General features: G+C 43.7%; 1 protein-coding gene across 2 annotated transcripts in view; it reads left to right on the top strand.

Annotated features, from left to right (window-relative positions):
* The first annotated feature begins 14 nt into the window (after positions 1-14).
* FAM193A (family with sequence similarity 193 member A) overlaps positions 15-22,667 on the top strand; it is a 127,444-nt gene continuing 104,791 nt past the window's right edge. For both annotated transcript variants that reach the window (XM_006134711.4, XM_075930865.1), the window contains exon 1: positions 15-467. In XM_006134711.4, coding sequence (XP_006134773.2) covers positions 195-467 — 273 coding nt within the window. In that variant the 5' untranslated portion in view covers positions 15-194. The remainder of the gene's footprint in view (positions 468-22,667) is intronic.

The raw sequence follows: 22,667 nt of genomic DNA, 5'->3' as shown, positions 1-22,667 counted from the left end.
TTTCCCCTTGTGTCCGCCATATTGGACGGTAACTCTGGTCAGCGGCGCTGGGGCCAAGGGAGTCCCCGTTATAGTGACAGTTCGTGCGCCCCGCTCCTCGGTGCCTGTGGCCCGGCCTTCTCCGCTCCCCCTCCGGGCGCTGCCGGCGGCTCCGAGCTCCCCGCTGCCTCCTCCCTGCCCGGGTGTCAGACACGATGAGTCCGGCCGACGCCAAGCGAGGAGCCAAGCGCAGAAAGAACAAGCGGGGCGGTGGCCTCGGCAGTACCGGCGGCCCCGGACCCAGCGGCGGGACGGGCGGCCTGAGCAAAAGCGCGGCCGCCTCGGTCTCGGCCGCCCTGCGGGCTCCAGCCCAGGCAGGGGCTGCCACGCCGAGCGTGGGGGGCGGCCTGCTGACAGCGCCGGCAACGGCCGCCAGCAACGGAGCCTTGAGCGGCGGCGTTGGAGGGGCCGGGGCGGGACACGGCGAGGTGAGAGGGGGGCCCTTCGAGGGGCGGGGGACCTGGCCGCACCCACCCTCTTCGCGAGGCGGGGAGCCTATGGAGGGGTCGCTCTGCGGCGGCAGTGACAGGCGCCCCGCTGTAGCTGAGCCCCGCACACGCCTTCCCTGGCTGGGCAGTCAGCCCCGGTGAGAGCCCCCTTTGGCCGACTCGCTGTCCCCCTGCAGCAGGGCTCCCAGGGGTGTTGCCATCACCGTGAGGATGCGGGGCTGGGCACAGTTCCTCTTCCTCACCCCATGGGGCAGGGCGCGACAGCTTGACCCATCGGACGTGGTGGTGGGGAGTCTCGGGAAGTAGTTGGAGCATCCCTCACGGCTTCCCATGCCCGGCATCCCATCTTTCTGCGTCCCCAGGGCTTGTGCTGAAGCTTGTGGGTGGAGGAGCAAGAGAAGAGGTTTGAGGCGTTGTCACCTAGGGCACATGCTTAAAGTGAGGTTCTGTTTTCTCCCAGAATAATTGTACTGAAAAGTTACATGTTCATTATAAGTGCAATTGCAGGTTGGCATGTTGAGCTGTAGAAACATTTTGGGCCTGCTTGCTGAGTTTTACTAGGAAAGAGTTGCACTTCAGTTTAGTTTATTGTAAGTGTGTGGTTGTGCAATGACACCTGTCTTAAGGGCCTATTGCAGGGCTAAGCAAAAATCAGTCAAATTATTGATCATATAGAGCTACTTTGTTAAAATGAACAAGACAGCAACAGATGCTGGTTTTTCTTTATTTTTCTTTAAAGGTTGAACAGATTTTTTTCTTTAAAGGTGCTTGGCAGTTAATTTAGGTGAGAGTTTCCAGTTGGCAGTGTACTTACGTGCAGGTTTTATTGTATACCTTATTTGACTCATTGATTTTTCTTCTCCATAAGAACATTGCCATACACATTGGAGAAAGAAGAAATGGTTTAATAATATGTACTTAATGATGTAACCAACTGGACAACTTCTGAGTGTGGTCTTATTTCCTGTTTGATTCACATTGCTCTAGCAAAACAATCAGTGATTAATATAAACAATATTTTTTAATACACCAATCTTGCCCTCCCCTACTCTCCTGTCTACCATAATAGCTGGCATAACTACCATGCTATACAGTATTTGTTAAACATAATTTCTGTTTTGGATGATAGGTGTTAATGTAAATTGTGACTATCTTGAAGAAATATGGACTTCACTGCTAAATTGAGAGGATGCCATCCAACTCTAGTATTATTCTAGAAAATAAGTAGCAGGAGGTTGAAGTGTTGCACAGAATTTGAAACTGAACTTTAATATAATGCATGTAATTCAGGGGTAGGGTCTAGCTATTACTGTTTGTACAGTACCTAGCACAATGGTGCACCCATCTTGATGGTCCCTAGGCACTGCATTAAAACATGATTGGTAATACCAGGGGGAAATGGAGCAATCCTAAAACACAACATGGAAGATGAAAGGTGATTCAATTAGTGAAGAGGTTTATTGTCTCTGATAACTGGATTAGCTATAGGCCATGCATCTGAGAGATGCAGAGTCCAGAACTTTAGTGGCTTTCTTAAGATGGTAACTTAACAAGCAGATCTCTTGCAATAGCTCATCACTAGAGGCTGGTTATCCTTCCGCTTGACAGCTGCCTTTAGTTTTTAGACTTGATTGTTACCATTTATGTATCTCACTTTTAAGATAAACTCTGTATAATTTCTAAGAGATTGTGGTCTAAGCTTTATAATGTTGTGAAAACACTTTCATGTGTTACTATATACTGTATTCTTCATAGTAGAAAAACTTTTCCTGTCCTTAGGTGAGAAAATATTATACAAGTCGTCATTACGTAAGTTAGTTCCACATATAACATATATTTGACAACTTTTGCTTGTACTATTAAATGTACTCATAGATTTATCAGTGTTTTCCATTTTTTTCACAACGTTTGATGAGCAGTATGTTGCAAGCTGGTTGGCAAATATCAGCTCAACCAATTTATTAAGTTGGAAGTAAACTCATGACACTGAATTTACATATACAAGATAGCGCACGATACAGCTGGTTTGTAATTAGAGCAACCAGGTAATCCATTGTGCCATATTCCTGACAGCCACATATATTCAATGTTACATTTCAGCGCTCTGATAGATGTAGATCGGCTCACTTGCTTTATGTAATACAGTATACTGATTTTTTTTTCTTGACATATTAAATGTTTTCTGATTGTGGTGATGCAACAAAATTACCAGTACTTTGTCACTAAACACCACATTTGTTTCAAGCATATAAACTAAGGTTAACCTGTCATTTTCTAAATGTTGCTCTTGGATGTAATACTTTAAATAGCTAAGCACTTTGAAACTAAGATTACATGGTCAAGACAAGATTTGTAATGTTCATTCACTGGGGTGATGGCTTACCACGTGTTGCTCCTGGGTTGTGTGGTGAAGGAAAGCTTCATGTACCTCACACAAATGACCCGTACAAATCAGGTGCATTATTTATGATGGCTGTGTGAAAGAAAATGGCATGCTGCTATCTTTACAATCATAACCAGCATTGTGTTATTTTCATCTTGTATAAAATGTTGCTGAGTGTCTGAGAGGTGGTATGAAAATCAAAAGCCATTGTTTTAGTTTACAAACTTTAATGACGTCTGATTTCTCAGAACATATCCGGGTGGGTTGATTTAAATCAAGGCAATTTAAAACATTGATTTAGTTCACAATTTAAATCACAAAAAAAAAATCACTAATTTTAAATCAAGATACCAAAAAAAGCGAAGACTAACTGCGTAGAGTGCACTTAATTTTGGAGTAAGCCCCACTGAACTCACTAGCACTGTATGGTTTTTGAGAAAACAACTATAGAATGGGGTTCCCTTGGAGAAGCTCAATTATGCTGAACTAGGGAATAGATTTAAGACATCACCCTTATTGTCTCTGACAGTGATGTTCCAAAATAAGGGACGTGTATTGCATAATATAAAATAAGAAAATGACACTCAGTGTCAACTGGCAACTCTAGATTTCTCTTATTGCAGTTTGCTGTTTTATACACTTGTGTGATAGATTCTAAACCTAGTTAGCCAATCCTTATGTCTTGTTTAATTAGTTAAGCTAAACTTTTTTTTCCTAGCAACATCCAACAGTAAACAGGTTGGGAATTTTTGTCAAATTACACTTGCACTAAAAGACACAGAGAGACTTGAAGAAGGATGCATTGGATTTTTACCCATGAAAGCTTATGCCCAAATACATCTTTAAGTCTTTAAGATGCCACTGGACTCCTCATTGTTTTTTGAATTATTTAATTTACTAACCAAGGATATTAAATATTGACTAATGGACTAATTGAATAGTCAATGCATTTTGCATCGACTATTCGATTAGTTGATAGAGCGTCTCCGCCTTTGAACTGTAGCAACAGTCCTGGGGCTGTTGCTACGCTTCAAAGGTGAAAGTGCCACGTGGAGCCTGGGGTCAGCAGGAGCGAGTCCCCAGCTGATCCCGGGCTCCATGTGGCGCTGTTTTGAAATGCCGCATGCAGCCTAGGAACACCCCAGGTGGCACTGGGATGCACACGGCATTTTGAAAGAGGCAGCGCCACTTGAAACCTGGGGCCGGATCCTTGGCTCCATGCGGCGCTGCTGCTTTAAGTACCCCATTCTCTCCCCTGCTGTCCCCCCCACCCCCCTTGCTGCTGCTTTCTGATAAAGGCAACAAGCCAGAGGGAAAGCAACTATCCACTATCCGATAAGCATTTGCTTATCGGATAGTTAACTAGTCCTTCACATCCCTGTTACTCAGCAGTTGATACACTCAGCCATATCCACAACTTTATCCACTAGGGATATGAATGACTAGTCCACTATCCAATAAACAAATGCTTATCGTATAGTTGACACGCTAGTCACTAGTAGCTTCTCCTCCCTCCTTGCTGCCTCTATCTGAAAGAGGCAGCAAGGTGGGGAGGGGGGAAAGGAGGATGTGGTTCACAGTGGCAGTGCCGTATGCAACCTGGGGCTAGACCCTGGGCTCCATGCAGTGCTGCTGCTTTGAAATGTCGTGTGCAGCCCAGGGTCAGCGAAGGGCACCCCCCCCTTCCTCTCTACTGACCCTGGGCTCCGTGTGGTGCTGCTACTTTGAAACCTCACAGGGAGCATGGGGCCAGTGGCGGACTGCTTGAGTCCCCTGCTGGCCCTATGCTCCTTGCAGCGCTTTCACCTGTGAAGTGTAGTAACAGCCCTGGGGCTGTTGCTACACTTCAAAGGCGTAGGTGCCCTTATCGACTAATCAAATAGTTGATGCAATTTACATCGACTATTTGATTAGCCGATTAATCTAAATTTAACATTTCTGTTATCCACATCCTTTTCTCCCAATAAGCAGTTTTCCTTATGATGTTTCATTCTTGCAACTAGGCCCTGCAGCATCTTCTTGCACTGTTTACACTTGACGTTGTTTTCCTTTTTTACTTAGGGAAAAAATTTCTGCAAAATATTCCTGGATAGGCGGTACCTTATGCTCAAAAGCCATGACAGTTTTTGTGGGGGAATGTAGAAAGCTATGTATATGCTGAATGTTGTCTTTTTTTTCTCTCCAGTCCTCTCCAGTGTTCCTTTCTATGATGCCTTCATCAGTTCCTATATATTGTCTCAATCTTTAAGACAATGTCTTAACTAACTCCTCTGCCATGCTTGGCTAGCTTCCACCACCACATAAGTACAGTACAAAAACAATCCTATACAGCTTGTTCTTTCTTCGCACATGTTACTTTTTAGTTTCTGAGAAACAGAAATTGAAAGGCCAGATCTTTTAAGAACTGGTGGTTAGACTGGACAGACTAGATCTTATACAATTCATTTTTATAAGACTGTAAGTGTAGGTGTAGCATGTTTGTGATGCGTTTTAATTGTAACTGTTTAAAATGAGAAATTTTGGTATTTTATTTATAACTTTAAAAAAATCAAAAGACTTTTTATGTTGCTGGATTATGGTACATTCTCCATTATAACTCTGTTAGTGCAAACTCCCTTTAGAACAGATGATTGGCTTTAACCTGCACTTCAGAAAAGCAAAGTTGGGTTACGTTTTCAAGTATATAAAATGTTATGCTTCTGATTTTAAAAAGCCCTTTTCTAAATTTTCAAATTCCAGATAGGCTTTTCTTAGCTAACATCAATCACATAATTAAAATAAGATGTTCATGATTCTTAATGTAAGATACTCCTTTCCATGGAGTTTCTGCATTAAATGTGTGAAATCTTGTCTTCTCATATAATTTCTAAAATATTCACCAGCACCCCACCAAATAGGAAGCCGCTCTTTTGTACGTACTTGGAAACATCAGATGTCTTTTCTTCCACATAATATTCCACAAGTGTTCCTCAAGTAAGGAAACTTGTTAGAATCATTAGTGTAACTGGAATTGGAAAGGATACAATTTATGATTATGGAGTAGGAACATAAGAATTTGCATATATCTTTGTAATGATAAAATATGGGTAGTGGAGATAGTGTTGTGGGGTGGAGAATAAATTATCACATTAAAAATAGAGTACTTCATGATCTGAAGGTTGAGCATGTTGACCAGGCACTTCTAATTTAATATTTCATTGTGTGAAAAGAAAAATAAATGTTTCTTTTAAATGTGACTATACTGAACGGTGTTCTGTGATGATGAGATATTAAGATTTGGATTAAAGAATGGAATTTAAGTCTGGGGATGTGTTTAGAGTTGCATTTTATTGGTCTGTGCACAGTGCAGGGTAGTGATATAAACAGGTAACCATCATCCTTACCAAGTGTTGCTTATTAGTTACCTGTTAACTGGCATGTCACTGGCCCCCCAGCTCAGCTCAGCTCCTGGCCTGGCCTCCCAGCAGGCTCCCCATGTGCAACCAGCCCTGCTGCCCTGCCATGGCAGCCCATGGTCTCACCGCTGGGGCTTTCAGCTTCACCATGGAAAACCACTGCCCCACCACCCATGCTCCCAGTCCTGCTGGCCCTACCACAGCAGCACTGGACCAGCCAGCCCACGCTCCCGCCACAGCCAGGAATCTCTCTCCTCCGCAGCACACTGCGCTGGGATTGCTGGGGCTTTTGGCTCCACCAGCCCTGCTGTGGCAACCCCATGCTCCCACCCTGGGGCTCCTGGCCCCACCGCAGCAGACCGCTGTCCCACCAGAGCCTGCTGGCATAATGGCTGTCCTTCCACCAGCCACTCTGCAGCCAACCTGGCCAGGTTCCCGGCTGGGCCCAACATGACATGGACTGGCAGCCTTGCAGTTAACCGTGTAACTAACTGGAATTTTTATCAGTTACACAATATTTTTATACTTTCCTTATATGGGATTCTGTGGTGAAGAAACAAATTATAAAGTTGACTTTGTATACCTTACATAGATTCATTCATAGATTCATAGACTTTAAGGTCAGAAGGGACCATTATCATCATCTAGTCTGACCCCCTGCACAGTGCAGGCCACAGAATCTCAACCACCCCTCTTAGAATAATCCTCTCACCTATATCAAAGATATTGAAGCATTCAAATACTTTGAAGGACCCAACATGCAGAGAGTCCTTCAGCTGTGATCTGTGCCCAATGCTACAGAGGAAGGCGAAAAACCTCCAGGGCCTCTGCCAATCTACCCTGGAGGAAAATTCCTTCCCGACCCCAAATATGGCGATCAGCTAAAGCCTGAGCATGTGGGCAAGACTCACCAGCCAGACACCCAGAAAGTTCCCTATAGCAACTCCTATCATCCCTCCATTGACCTATTTCCAACTGATAATGAATGGTCAATTAGTTACCAAGATCATGTTATTTCATCCAACCATCCCCTTATCATAGAATCATAGAACTGGAAGAGACCCCAGAAGGTCGTAAAGTCAAGCCCCCCGCTCTAGGCAGGACCAATCCCATCTAAATCAACCCGGCCAGGGCTTTGTCAAGCCGAGACTTAAATACCTCTAGGGATGGAGACTCCACTACTTCCCTAGGCAACCCATTCCAATGCTTCACTACCCTTCTAGTAAAATAGTTTTTCCTAATATCCAATCTGGACCACTCCCACCACAACTTGAGACCATTGCTCCTTGTTCTGCCATCTGTCACTACTGAGAACAGCCTCTCTCCATCCTCTTTGGAACCTCCCTTCAGGAAGTTGAAGGCTGCTATCAAATCCCCCCTCACTCTTCGTTTCTCCAGACTAAACAGACCCAAGTCCCTCAGCCTCTCCTTGTAGGTCATATGCTCCAGCCCCCTAATCATTTTGGTTGCCCTCCACTGGACCCTCTCCAATGCTTCCGCATCCTTTTTGTAGTGGGGGGCCCAGAACTGGACACAATACTCCAGATGTGGCCTCACCAAAGCTGAATAAAGGGGAATAATGACATCTCTGGATCTGCTGGCAATGCTCCTCTTAATGCATCCTAATATGCCATTATCTTTCTTGGCTACAAGGGCACACTGTTGACTCATATCCAGCTCCTCATCCACTGTAACCCCCAGGTCCTTTTCTGCAGAACTACAACTTAACTGGTTGGTCCCAGCCTGTAACTATGCTTGGGATTCTTCCGTCCCAAGTGCAGGACTCTACACTTGTCTTTGTTGAATCTCATGAGATTTCTAGTGGCCCAATCCTCCAATTTGTCTAAGTCACTCTGGATCCTATCTCTGCCCTTGAGCGTATCTACCTCTCCCCCCAGCTTAGTGTCATCTGCAAACTTGCTGAGGGTGCAATCTATCCCCTCATCCAGGTCATTAATAAAGATATTGAACAAAACCGGTCCTAGAACCGAACCTTGGAGCACTCCACTAGAAACCGACCGCCATCCTGACATCAAACCGTTGATCACTACCCGCTGGGCCTGGCCTTCTAGCCATCTTTCTATCCATCTTACCGTCCATTTATCCAATCCACATTCCCTTAACTTGCTGGCAAGAATATTGTGGGAGACCGTATCAAAAGCCTTGCTAAAGTCAAGGTATATAACATCCACTGACTTTCCCATGTCCACTGAGCCAGTTACCTCATCATAGAAGCTAATCAGATTGGTCAGGCACGACTTGCCCTTTGTGAATCCATGCTGACTATTCCTGATCACTTTCCTCTCATCCAAGTGTCTCAAAATGGATTCCTTTAGGATCCCTTCCATGATTTTTCCGGGAACCGAGGTAAGACTGACCGGCCTATAGTTCCCTGGATCGTCCTTCTTCCCTTTTTTGAAGATGGGCACTACATTTGCCTTTTTCCAATCATCCGGGATTTCTCCCGATCTCCACGACTTTTCAAAGATAATGGCCAAAGGCTCCTCAATGACATTTGCCAACTCCCTCAGTACCCTCGGGTGCATTAAGTCCGGACCCATGGATTTGTGTACGTTTAGCTTTTCTAAATAGTTCCTAACCTGTTCTTTACCCACCAAGGGCTGTCCATCTTCTTCCCATCTTGCGTCACTTAGCACAGAAGTCCAGGAGCCGACCTTGTACATGAATACAGAGGCAAAGAAAGCATTGAGTACTTCAGCTTTCCCCACATCCTCTGTCACTAGGTTACGTCCTTCATCCATTAGGGACTGCACACCCTCTCTGATCACCTTCTTCTTGTTGACATGCCTGTAGAAACCTTTCTTGTTATCCTTCACATCCTTAGCCAGTCGTAACTCCATTTGCGCTTTCGCCTTCCTGATAACCCCCCGGCATTCTCGAGCTATACCTCTAAACTCCTCCCTAGTCATTTGTCCAAGTTTCCACTTTCTGTAAGCTTCCTTTTTGTGCTTAAGTTCACCAAGGATTTCCCCTGTAAGCCAATCCGGTCTCCTACCAGGTTTGCCTCTCTTGCTACGCGTCGGGATGGTTTCTTTCTGTGCCTTCAATAAGGCTTCTTTAAAATACTGCCAGCTGTCCTGGACTCCTTTCCCCTTCATGTTAACATCCCAGGGGATTCTTTCCATCAGATCTCTGAGGGAGTCAAAATCTGCTTTTTTGAAGTCCAAGGTGTGTATTTTACTACTCTCTTTCCTTCCTTTGGTCAGGATCCTGAAATCTACCATCTCATGATCACTGCTTCCCAGGTTGTCACCCACCTCTACGTCCCCTATTAGTTCCTCCCTGTTTGTGAGGAGAAGGTCAAGCTGTGCACGGCCCCTGGTCGGATCCTTCAGCACTTGTACCAAGAAGTTATCCCCAACATTCTCCAAAAACTTCCTGGATTGCCTGTGTACTGCCGTATTGGTTTCCCAACAGATGTCAGGGTGATTAATGTCCCCCATGAGAACCAGGGCCTGTGATCTGGAAGCTTCGCTCAGTTGTCCGAAGAAAGCCTCATCTACCTCATCCACCTGGTTCGGTGGCCTGTAGCAGATACCAACCACAACATCACTGCTGTTTGCTCCTTTAAACCTGACCCATAAACTTTCAACAAGTTTTTCTCCCCCTTTATACTGGAGTTCAGAGCAATCATAGTGCTCTCTTACATATAGTGCAACTCCTCCTCCTTTTCTCCCCTGCCTATTCTTCCTGAACAATCTATACCCTTCCATGACAGCGCTCCAGTCATGCGAGTCATCCCACCAAGTCTGTTATCCCAATTAAATCATATTTCTTGGTCTGGGCAAGGGCCTCCAGTTCTTCCTGCTTGTTGCCCAGGCTTCTCGCATTAGTGTACAAACACTTCAGGTAACCAGTTGATTGCACTATCTTCTCCATTCGAAACTGGGGTCCTCCTTTCTCGCTCCTTGCTCTATGCATTTCTTCCCGGTATCTGACTTTCCCACTCCCCTCAGGGTTTTGGTCACCGTCCCCCGACGAACCTAGTTTAAAGCCCTCCTCACTAGGTTTGCAAGCCTGCCCACAAAGATGGTCCTTCCTCTCTTCGTTAGATGGATCCCATCTCTTCCTAACAATCCTTGCGCCCGGAACAGAGTCCCATGGTCGAAGAAACCAAAGCCCTCTCTGCGACACCACCTGCGCAACCACGCATTTACGTCCTCAATTCGACGATCCCTGCCCAGTCCTTTCCCTTCAACAGGGAGGATGGACGAGAACACCACTTGCGCTCCAAATTCTTGGATCCTTCTTCCCAGCGATAGTTTAGTTTGTGTGATGGGGTGCAGTCACAGAAGTCCCCTTGGGATTGTTCCCCAATGCGCTGAACATGCTACTGTTACCCCCTCCCTCCTTGTTGCTTTCTGTGGCTCTCCACCACTCTGTCCTTCTGGGCCAGTTCCTCTGGTTTTTCCCCAGAAAGGGCACAGAATTGGGATTATTGCCTCCCTGCAGAGCAGTGCAGACACAGAACCACTTCAGCTCTTGGAGGACACAGTTCTAGGGCTCAGCACCTAAAATAAATCTGTTTTACTCTGTGTAAAAGTTTTACACAAGGAAATATCATGAGGATGCCTCCTCCTCCCCCCGTCAATGAAAGCGAGAGATGCACAGTGGTTGCTCCCTCAGGTAACAATTATTTACACTGGGCCTGATGATAAACAAAAGTGTTTTTATTAAGTACAAAAAAGTAGGATTTAAGTGATTGCAAGTGAAAACAGACATCAATGTAACTTACTAAACTAAAATGAACAGAAAATGCATAGCTAGTTAAATTTCACTAAGAAACTTGTTGCATGCAAATTTTTATCCTAAACAGCTGTTTTTATTTCAGTCCATAAGCTTCAAGTCAGAACTGTGTTTAAAAAAAACAAAAAAAACAAACTAACTCTGAGTTGGGTCTCCAGATTAGGGATGTAATAATATAACTTTTTTTAAACAATTAATCAATAAGGTTTATTGGTTACCATTAACAGTTAAACACAGGCTCCTGCCCCACTCATGGGGAGCCAGTTGCTACCCCTTGCTGTTGGTCCTGTATCAGAAGTAGTAGTACAAGATGGTAGCTGGGCTGCAGGAGCAGGGCTGCAGGTGGGAGCTGGCTGCTGCCCTGTGCTATGTGTTCTGCAGTATAAAGCTTATACTGCAGAGCTGCAATACAGCCCACTCCCTGACAGTGGAGCCAGCCACCTCTGTTCCTCAGGAGCTGGTTGTGCTACAGGCTCTGCCGTATAAGCTCTATACTCAGTGCGTAACGGCTGAGATTTTCAGTGGCTATACAGTTACTCCAATTACTTTTTTTTTTTTTTTTTTTTTTTTTTTTAAAGATTCCTACTCCAGATTTTCCGAGTTCTAATAGGATACCTAACAGGTACGTCAGGTAGTTGCTAAAAGCCAGCTGAAAACCAAGAGATAACTTCCCATTGCTCAAATAGACTCTTCCCCCAGCATGGGAATCTTGTTTGACATCGTATTTTCCATGGGAAAGGAAGATGTTAAAGCTGGATTCCAGTACCAGGTGATACGGTCACATGTCTTTCTAGATCAGGCATCTCAAACTCGAAGCTTACTGAGGGCCACACAAACGAAAACTGATACATTTTCTTTGGTGGCTCTGAAAGCTATGTCTATCAGAAAGTTGTAATTATTTATTATTATTATAGGTTATGTTTTAAGTATATTTTATAATACTTTTTCAGGTATTGTTTGAATATAATACAATAATTTGATGTATAAAATTATTTGCCTCCATGAAGACTTTGAGTTTAAGGTGCTTCAGTCCCCCTCCCCCACTCTAATCCAATCCCCTTCACTCCCCCGAACCAGGCACCCCCATGCCCCTGTTATAAATCAATCCCCTCCTTTCCCCCAGAGCCAGGGATCCCCAGCCTGCTTTCCCCCCGCCCCCACTCTAACCCTGACAAATTTTTGCTCCAAATCCCTAAATGGTCTCCACAAGGATTGAACTCACAACCCTGGGTTTAGCAGGCCAATGCTCAAACCACTGAGCCATCCTTCATCCCCGTTAGGCTTTTGGGACACCAGTAATAATTCTTAATAGCATATTTTAAACTATCAACAGATTCACACTTCAGATTTCTAACTTCACATAAATATGTACCAAAATAAGATAAACAGATCCAGCCAATTGTAATTGTAAAATTGGTATGTTGCATGAGGTATTTTGTTTAAAGCATCTTCAAATTATGCATATTCATATTTGCAATCCATATTTGCAATAAAGCGTGTTTGGGGGAGCCATCACAGTTGGGAGTGAAAAATTGCTTGCCTGTAATAGACCTGACCCAGTGGGCCTTACTTCTGGTCTGATTGAATTTGTGTACTTTAACTAGAATGAACTTAGTAAGTAAAGGAAGAAAGAAATTGGTATCCTGCATGTCTTAGAAATATTGTCCGCATATAGTGCGTACTAATCTGATTAATCTTTGTACAATTCACTTTCTGACACACCGGCTTACATTACCAAAACTCTGTTATTTGTGCTCCTTCTATTTTCTCTCATCAAAGGTACTGATGGATCCCTCTCTACAATAGACTGCCATCTCTGTTGTGATTAATTCACCAACTGCAATCTGGTACCCATGATATGGTTGTTTTTAAGGATGTTAAAATTAGTTTAGTATCAGAGGGGTAGCCATGTTAGTCTGGATCTGCAAAAGCAACAAAGAGTCCTGTAGCACCTTAGACTAACAGATGTATTGAAGCATAAGCTTTCGTGGGCAAAGACCCACTTCGTCAGACGCAACTGTCTTTGCCCACGAAAGTTTATGCTTCAATACATCTGCTAGTCTATAAGGTGCTACCAGACTCTTTGTTGCTTTTGCAAAATTAGTTTAATCAGCTATTCAATTAGTCAATGTATTTTCCATCTACTAGTTGATAAGCGGGGAAGCTGAAGCAGAGTTAGCTCCTGGCTCCAGGAGTTAACCCCGCTGCAGCTCTGCCTTTTAAATGTATTTTAAATGACAGGCTCTTAATACGTTTAAATAGCAGCATCTGGGAAAGAGCACGAGCTGGGAATCAGCTGATTCCTGGCTCATGGTGGGTCCCTGCTCCCCCTCTGCCTTCCCTTCCCCCCCATAGAGACGGTGCTGGGTGGAACTGGCTTTTAATACTGGCTCCTGCTCCCCTGCTTGCTGCCTCTGAGGGACTAGTTGACTATTCGATAAGCTTTTGCTTATCGAATAGTTGACTAGTTGCTTACATTCTTAGTTGCTTTCATGGTATCGAGATTGTGAACATTGGATTGTGGCATTACTGAATGATTCAAATAGGCAGAGGAAACTGATTACAAAGGAGGCAATTGCTTTCTTCTTGAAATCTAAAATTCAGCTAATGCTTCTCCTTTTGGTCTATTATTTTTTGTTTTGTTTTTGTGTAAGGATATATATTGACCAACTTCATCCAGTGTAAAGCAGGTACGTTGCTATTAAAATATACACATGTATTGAAGCACTTGTGAACTTACCTGCAGGCACTGTGTTTTTATTCTGTTGTTTAAATGGAGACAGACCCTGCCCTGAAGACCCTACAGTTTGATAACAGTATATAAATTAAACAGGAAGGAATCATTAGGATGGGTTTTTGCAGCTTACATTATTAAGTACACTTGTGAGGTTTGAAACAAAAATACACTGTAGCTTAAATATTTTTTAATTTTTGTATCATTTGAAATTTCAAAAGAAGCTTAATGCCCCATTTATTTTGACATCAGTAGCTTTTGCTTTATTTGTTCCCTGGGCTAATTGAGATACTTTTTCATCTAATAAATCTGAGACATGGATGTGCATGTTAATGTTTAGTTTAGTGTGTGTATTGATACACGGCCTTAAAATGGGTATCAAATCTAGGTCTGCTGGCTGCATTTTTCCCCCCACTGTAGTGTAAATGTGGGCAGCTAATATCAAGAATAATAAGACCTGAAGAGCTGCATTATTACAAGCAGCATGTCTAATACAAATAGTAGTACAATTGCTATTCCATATACTTCAGACTCTGGCTTAGATATACTGTCAAATGTTTCATATATCTAAGGTGTCTGCGCTGTGAAATACCTGATGAGAAGGAACATTTGTCTTGATGAACGTTAGAAGTTTGTTGAGGAGAATTAAAATCTAATTTTACCTATTTTCAAATATACAATGTAGCTGCCTCCCCCAAAACCCTGTGATTAGATTCAAACTCACATGAAAAATGGATTTATGAAAAAATAAATGGGTGCAGATTTAGAGAAGTATAGTATTATCCAAATCTCAGTTTAATCATAGGACTGGAAGAAATCTTTAAAGATCAAGTCGTGTGGGGGGGGACGGACGGTGAGGAGGATCTCATGGACTGGATCCAGCTCAAGAGGAGTGGCTCTGCATGCTGCCACTTCTCTTTCCCCACTGCTCCCATTGGCCAGAATCACGGCCAGTGGGAGCAGTGCGGGGGACGCTGCTTGGGAGCAGCAGGAGGCACAAAGCCAGTTAAGTGCCCCCCAATCCGCTCATGCCCAGACCCCCTCACTCCCAGCCCACTCCTTACACCCTCCCATCTACCTAGTCCCCCAAGTCTCTCCTGCACCCTCATCCCCACCACCCAGACCTTCCCTCCTCTAGCCTGCTCCTGCACCCTCCCTTCCCCCAGCCGCCCCCCAATCTCAGCCTGCTGTTGCACCCTTGCTTCCTCCTCCTCCCTGCATCCTACCTCTCACCCCCTCCTGCACCCATTTTGTCATCACAGGTAGTTGGGTGGTGGTCTACAGAGTGGTCTGCATTGAGAGGGATGGGCCACAAGTCAAAAAGTTTGAGAACCATTGATGAATACCATCCATCTTTTTGCTCTTTTCTCGTCTGCATCTTTCCTGAAATGTGGTACCCAGAACTAGACACAATACTCTAGTTGAGGCCAAATCACCATGGAATAGAGTGGAAGAATTATGAATCTATTTACTTAAAATACTCCTGATAATATATTCCAAAATGTTTTGGTTTTTTATAATTACAGTATAAGATAAGATAAGGTGGTATTTTTTTAACTTTTAGTGTAATTTTTCAAATTTTTGTAAATGCACTTTCACCATTCCTTTGGTGACTTGGGGGAGGAATTGGGCCCTTTACCTTTCCAGTCTACTGATAAAAGCAACCCATAGCATTTTACAAGGAAAAAGTTGGGTCCTTAAAGTATCTGTGACTGGAGAAACTCCCTGACAGTCAAGATCCATTAAAGTCATGTTGTCAACAAACTGGGCAGACAAATTGCTGAGGTTGTACAGAATTTCTTAGACGTGCTCTGTGATGTCTTGGGAAGGATCTTTGTGAAATCAGGGAATGTGGGTCAGACAACTGCACTGGTCAGATCCAGATTAATCTTTTGTGGGCCCAGTACTCCGACAGTTGCCCTGCCCCTGCTCAGCTTGTTTCCCTGGAAGGCCCTGCCTGCTGCTCGTTCCTCTCTGTCGCCTTTCCCTGATGTGGGCAACAGATGGGTCTTTTGGGGGAAGAGGGTGAATGGGGATGAGGGCATGGACCACGTGCAGCCTCCTTCTCAGTGTGATCCCAATGCTATTTTAAACCCAGTACTGGCTCTGGTGGTAGTGTTATGCTTTCAGGCTCCAGGTGGCCGGACCCTTCTTCCAGTATTGGCCATCCTGTCATTTTCATATCCTCTCTTCCAACTCTGGCCTGCAAGGCCCTCAGGTCTGAATGTGTCTCTGCTGGGCTCTCTCATTGCCTAGGTCCTCACTTCACTCCCCTCAGCAACTCATTCAACTCTAATGTTTCTTGTGGATCAGGTGGCATCTGCTTCCCTGCTCTGGCCCCTGCTGTAGCTCAACCCTGGTTTTCTGTTGGAGCAACTGGTCTGTATAGTTCTAGCTCCCCAGCTGTGCCTCTTCTGTTGCTGCATTTCCTTCTGCTCCTCTCTGGCTGCTGCACTCTCCTTAGCTCTGATCTACTTTGCCACTGGCAGACCCAGCTCACATGGAAGATGGGTCCTGGGTTCTTGATTCCTCACTGGCTTTCCTATTGGTCAATCAGACAGCAGTGCAAGGTGGCAGGCAAGAGTCATTATGTGTGGGAAGGAGGCTTAAAAGCCAGCTCTCAGCACACACCAGCTCTTGGGAGCTGCCAGCTGTCCCATGCTGCTGCCTCAGCTGACTCCCTGGGAGCAGGGTGGCAGGTGGGAGCCATTGTGTGCTGGGAGTTGGCTTACAAGCAAGCTGCCAGGGAGCTGGCTGTCACCCCATGTGTAACCACTGAAATTTTCAGGAGTTACACGATGAATCAGTTACAGGCATTTGAACATCCCTAGTTTTAGTAAGGAGCCAACAGTCCTGTTGCATATCTATTTGACCAACATACAAATTCTGAGTCCTAATCTATTAAATATTTAGCGCAAACAAGAGACCTGAAATAAAAAAAAAATCTACAGGTGTTACTGATGGAAATATACTTTAGGCTGATGACTAATTTAAGTGCCAACAGTACTGAATTGATCCTGGTAATAATTATTTTATTTTATTTACGAACTAGCGGGAGTTACCTGGCATTGCTTGGGAAAGTGGAGGAACAAAATTTAGAAAAACAGTAGTCCATTATCATTTTTTGAATGGTAGAAAAGTTGCACCTAGTTCTATAGGTTTTAAAAAATATTAAAGTATAAAACAATCAATTTTACATGTATCATCAAAAACTTTACTGTAAACTATATTTTGTTTAATTATTCTTAACAAATGTACAAATTTTTCCACTTCCAACTCTGAACACGCAACATAGTTGTCCATGTGAAAAGCAAGATGTCTCCAAATCAATTTCAACTCCTTTAAGTGACTGTCCTTGTGCTTGGTCAGTATACATGGTTGAAATAAGTTGGCAGTTAATATAACTGAGGTGAGGAGCCTGAGGGGAGGGAGGGAGAAGGGAGCCACGTACCTGCCGCTGGTGTCAGAGCCCGCCCTCCGCTTCCTTGTTCCTCTGCTGGCCTTAGTGGGTGACTGGCCCCGCCGCTTCCCCCTGGGAAACCGCTTCTCCCCACACTGCCAAGCTCCTTGCAGCCCTGGAGAGAGGCGTCAGTCTCTCATCTCTTCCCTCTCACAGTCCCTTAAAACCTTCTCCTGGATAAAAGGTTATCCCATGCAAAGTTTGGTTGTAGTAGCTCTTGTAGTGTCCAAGTTATTAGCACACAAACATTCTCCTTTATATATTAGATTTAAATATTTTACCCCGCCCCTCTATTTAAAATATTTGAGGCGGCTTACAAAAAAATTTTAAACACGAATACAAGTGTGTATATATATAAAAATTAAAAATAAGAGATCCCGGAGGGACATAAAACCGGTTAAAAATATTGAGAAGAGGAACATACACATATAGACTCGAACACCAAGAAAAGCACGAATAAAAAGGGTGGCTTTAGCCTAACTCAGAAAAAATGCTAGTGTTGGCACCATGCAAATATCCCGAGGAAGAGAATTCCACACCCTGGGAGCAAAAGCTGAGAAGACCCTGTTGCATGTTTATGTTTATCTTATCTCCATAAGTGAAGAAACATTGAGCAGAGCCTCCCCAGCTGATCTCAATCTCTGGGCAGGTTCATATAGGAGAAGACGGTCCTTCAGGTACCTCGGACCCAACCCATTTAGGGCTTTATAGGTCATAACCAAGACCTTAAATTGTGCCCGAAAACATACTGGAAGCCAGAGTAGCTGCCGGAGCACTGGCATAATGTGTTCCATATAACGGGTATTAGTCAAAACTCGAGTAGCCACATAAAAAGTGTACCTGACCTAGAAGGATAAAGTTAAACTATTCATTACAAATACTTTAAGATGAATTGTTTGAACCATTCTTGTCTAGAGAAAGTGTCACAGTAGAATTGTCAGGGTTTCTTTTAAGTGTGGATAATTAACCATTGTATGAAGTTTTCCTGGGTCATCACTGCTGCATAATATATTTTTTATATTGTATAGATAGATATAATCTGCTTAAATTAAAAAAATTAGGGCTGTTGACTAATTGCAGTTGACTCAAAATTCAAAAAAAAATCGTGATTTGTTGCAATATTAAATATAAATTGAAATTTCTTAAATATTTTGGATGTTTTTCCACATTTTTCAAATGTATTTACTTCTGTTACAGTGCAGAGTACTAAGTATACAGAACTTACTTAAGATATTTACATGCCGGATATGCTAAAGATTCATATGCCCCTTCATTCTTTGGCTACCATCCCAGGCAACATGCCCCCAAGCTGATTATTGTTGAAAATTTTGTGCCTGAACTCCTTGCGGGAGAATTGTATGTCCCTTGTTCTGTTTTACCCATATTCTGCCATATTTTTCATTTTATAACGGTCTTGGATCATGACTCAGCACATCTTAGTTTTAACAATACTTTCACTGCAGATTTGACACAGCGCGAACAAGGTACCAATATGAGATTTCTAAAAATAGCTGCAGCACTTGACCCAAAGTTTTAAAAATCTGAAGTGTCATCCAAAATCTGAGTGAAAAGAGCCATGGAGCATGCTTTCAAACATCTAAAAAGTACAGCAGTCTGATGCAGAAACTACAGAATCCAAATCACCAATAAAGAAAATCAACCTTCTGCTAGTGACATCTGACTCAGATAGTGAAAATGAACATGCGATGGTCTGCAGTGCTTTGGCTCATTGAGGAGAACCTGTTATCAGCATGGATATGTCGTTGGGAAGGATGGTTGATGTATGAAGGAACACATGAATCTTTATCACATTTGGCACAAATATCTTATAACAGTGGCTGCAACAGTATCATGAGAATGCTTGTGCTCGCATTCAGGTGATGTAAACAAGAAGCAGGTAGCATTATCTCCTGTAAATGTAAATAAACTTGTTTGCCTCAGCAATTGGCTGAAAAAGAAATAGGACTGAATGGACCTGTAGGCTCTAAAGTTTTACATTGTTGTATTTTTTTAGTACAGTTATTTTTATGTACACAATTCTACATTTGTAAGATGAATTTGTGCCATTGAGATGGTATCTAGTGAATTAAAAAGACAATTTCACTTTTTACAGTGCAAGTATTTGTAGTCAAATGTAAAGTGAGCATTGAACATTTTGTGTTCTGTTGTAATTGAAATCAATATATTTGAAAATGTAAAAAACATCCCAAAATATTGAAATAAATGGCATTCTATTACTGTTCAACAGTGTGATTAATTTTTTTAAACACTTGACAGCCCTAAATACATTATTCACATATAGCAGTGTGGGGAGTTAATTAAATCTACATATAAATGATCTATATTAAATACATATACCCTTAATACGGTGTGATTGCTAAATGTGACCTGAATGTAAATGAAGCCAGTTGTGCTCTGCCTGAATCTGCAGACAGAAGGCTTTAGTGCTATGGTAGCTAGTGGTAATTGTCCAAGCTATAACAGACTGAGAACTGACAAGATTAACTTTCATTGCTTCTTTCCTAAACCCTGCTGGCTGCCTTGAAAATAAGTTCTAAGTCAACTTAAGATTTTGGGGAAATACGTAAGCAACAGCAGATGAAAGCACACTGGAACTGTCAATTGAAAGCATAATTGACAGGCTGGAGGAAAGGATTGAATATTGGGCACATCACTCCACAACATCCAACAGCTGATGTTGGGGAGGAGGATATAGTTTCTGAAACCCCACTCATGGTTGCAATACCTAGGAGTCTGCAGAGAAAGGGAAAACACAGAATGTTCTCTTCTGGCAACCCGAGGTACTGTGAGTCTTCAAAGGCAAATGGATCTACTAATCAGGTTCCAGGAGCAGCACTTGGGCAGGAATTACAAAAGAAATTATTTTCCCAGAAGCTGATGACTTTCTCTGAATGAAAGGGTAAGGGGAGAGGTGACCACTTTTCTAAATTATTTGCCTAGTTGATTGAGTCTTAAGAGCCAAGAGACGCAAATAAAATTTCCAAGCCCTGTATGGGGGGAGGGGGTGGCATGGCTATGTAGATCAGCAGATCCCAACTGCCGGTCCGCAGCCCCCTGCTGAGCTGCGAACCACTGACTTCAGGTGGCGGCAGTCGGCTGTTACCAGCGGCTCATCTCTGGCAGCCATGATGGCTCAGGTGGCAGTAGCAGGAAGCAGAGCAGGAGTTGCCTCCTCATTCCCCACAGGAGAGACTTGCTTGGGCAGGGAGGGGGTGCAAAGGAGGGGGGAGGCACATGTGCGCTGCTGATGGCTGCTCCCCACTGCCTGCATGGCTGCTTTTGCTGGTAGTGGCAGGAGGAGGTGCCTTCCCAGGGCTCTGCGCTTTCCTCTCCTCTGTGCAGCCACTTTTGTCAGCAGTGGCACTGGGTCTGAGGCACAGCAGGAGGCGCCTCTCCCGGGCTTCCCCTTTCGCTCCTGCTCATGTGGACGCTTTTGCTAGCAGCAGTGTTGGGTCTGAGGTGGTGGCCGGAGGTGCTTCCCTCTTCCACCTCCCCTGTAATGGTTGCTGTCTGGGGTTCCACGCTCCCCTCCGATGAGGGCGCAAGATGCACTTGCGGTGGGAGGGGGCGCAAAGCAGGAGAGCCACTCTCCCTGCCCACATGGCTGTCATGGCCACACTTCCTAGAGGGGGCAGCCTGCTCTGGTGAGTGGAGGTGGGGTGGCTTGGGGGCAAAGGGGTGATAGCTGAAGGCATGGTGGGGCCATGGGGCAAGAGAGTGTTGGCATGGACTGTAGGGGTCAGAGGCTAAAGGGTCAAAGGCATGGGGCGTAGGAATGGTGGTCAAAGGATGTTAGGCACTGGGGAGCAAGGGGCTGGTTTGGGGCTAGATGGTTTGGTAACATTTTATTTGCATATTCATATAATGAATATGCAAATAAATGTTACCGATCCACCAAACGTTTGTGAGTGGGTTTACCATGTTATAAAAATGGTTGGGAACCACTGATGTAGATAATTCAGTATAGGTATGGAAAGGGCAGGTGAGGAAGGAGTGATGGGCTAAATTGAGGAGACTTGGGGGCAGACTAGACACTCTTCCATAATTTAGGGAAAGAGATGATAGGAGTGGGAGATGGAAGAGAATGAAATGAGGAAACCCTAACAAAACAAGAAAAGTTGGATAATAATCAGAGATGACCGAGTTGATGAAACCAGGAAGGGGAAAAAATCAAAACAGAAGTAAATAAAAAAAAATGAAATGTTACACAGTTAAAGGCTTGATTCCTTTATAACTGAGTATATGACCAGAGGGACATAGGAGCGTATGTCATGGCATTTATAAGTGTGGTGTGTTTTTTTTGTTTTTAAAGAAACCTTGACTAGTATGATTAGCTTTTGGGTTCATAAATGTTTTAAGTCCTGTTATTATCTAATACCTACTTCTCAGTGCCTCTGTATTAAAACTAATCACAGCTATTCTTTTTGCAAAACTAATGGGAGTTAGAATATATTCTCAGAATTTTCTTGTAGTGTGAATTATGTGTTTTCATAATCTGCATTTCATTATTGGGGCTTAATATTCTATTACAAAACTATTTATTTATTTGAAAATATTCAGTTATAATATAATATATTCTGCCAAGCCTACCATGATTTACGTTCCATTTAAAATTCCATACTGTCAGAAAGCATCTATGGCAGTATAGTGCAAATGAGAAGAGATGGCTTTGCCAGTTTTAGAATGTATACTGTGTTCACCCACTTGCTACCTTCAGTGTTTTTCCTCTAGGAGAGGTAACTGCTATCAAGTTGCTGTATGCTGAGGTGGTTTCTGAGGCAATAACATAGAGCTTTTTATGAACTTTTGTTACACATCAAGAATCAAGTGTTACTGTACTTAAATCTGTGCACTATTTTTATCGGAAAATTAGATCTGCTTTATTTCCTACTTTAACCACTATTTGGAAGTGGTAGTTTTAACTCCCAAAGATAAATATGTAAAAAGCTCCGAGGCTGGTGCTATAATCAGATGTTGCATGAAAGCTGTCGTTTTTCTCCAGATTTTAATTACCTTGATCCACACTTAATTTGTTGGACAACACTCACCTGATTAAAATGCTTTGAGTAAATGATATTTTGTGCACATTTTTTATGTCTTCTATGGCGGCAGCTTCTGGATCCTGTTCCTCACCAGACAGCCTGTAGGTCACTGGAGTGGGGGCTGCTGGCCACATGTGCTGCCATGGGTGACCCGATAAGCCCTCACCCCACCTCCCAGCTCCTGTCCTGAGTCCTGCCCTGAATCCTGTGCCTCCCTCCTGCCTTGACTTCAGCACCCCCCTGCCCTGCCCTCAGCCCCCCTGCATCTGCCACCCCCCTTCTGTAAGCCACTTACCCCTGCCTCTGCTCACCCCAGAATTCTCACTCCAGCCTTCATTTTCAAAAAATTGAAATAACGCATGTCTGTCTCTTCTTTA

This window comes from Pelodiscus sinensis, chromosome 5, assembly GCF_049634645.1.
Source record: "Pelodiscus sinensis isolate JC-2024 chromosome 5, ASM4963464v1, whole genome shotgun sequence".
In the NCBI taxonomy this organism is placed as follows: Eukaryota; Metazoa; Chordata; order Testudines; family Trionychidae; genus Pelodiscus; species Pelodiscus sinensis.
This window is presented reverse-complemented; position numbering and strand designations above follow the sequence as displayed.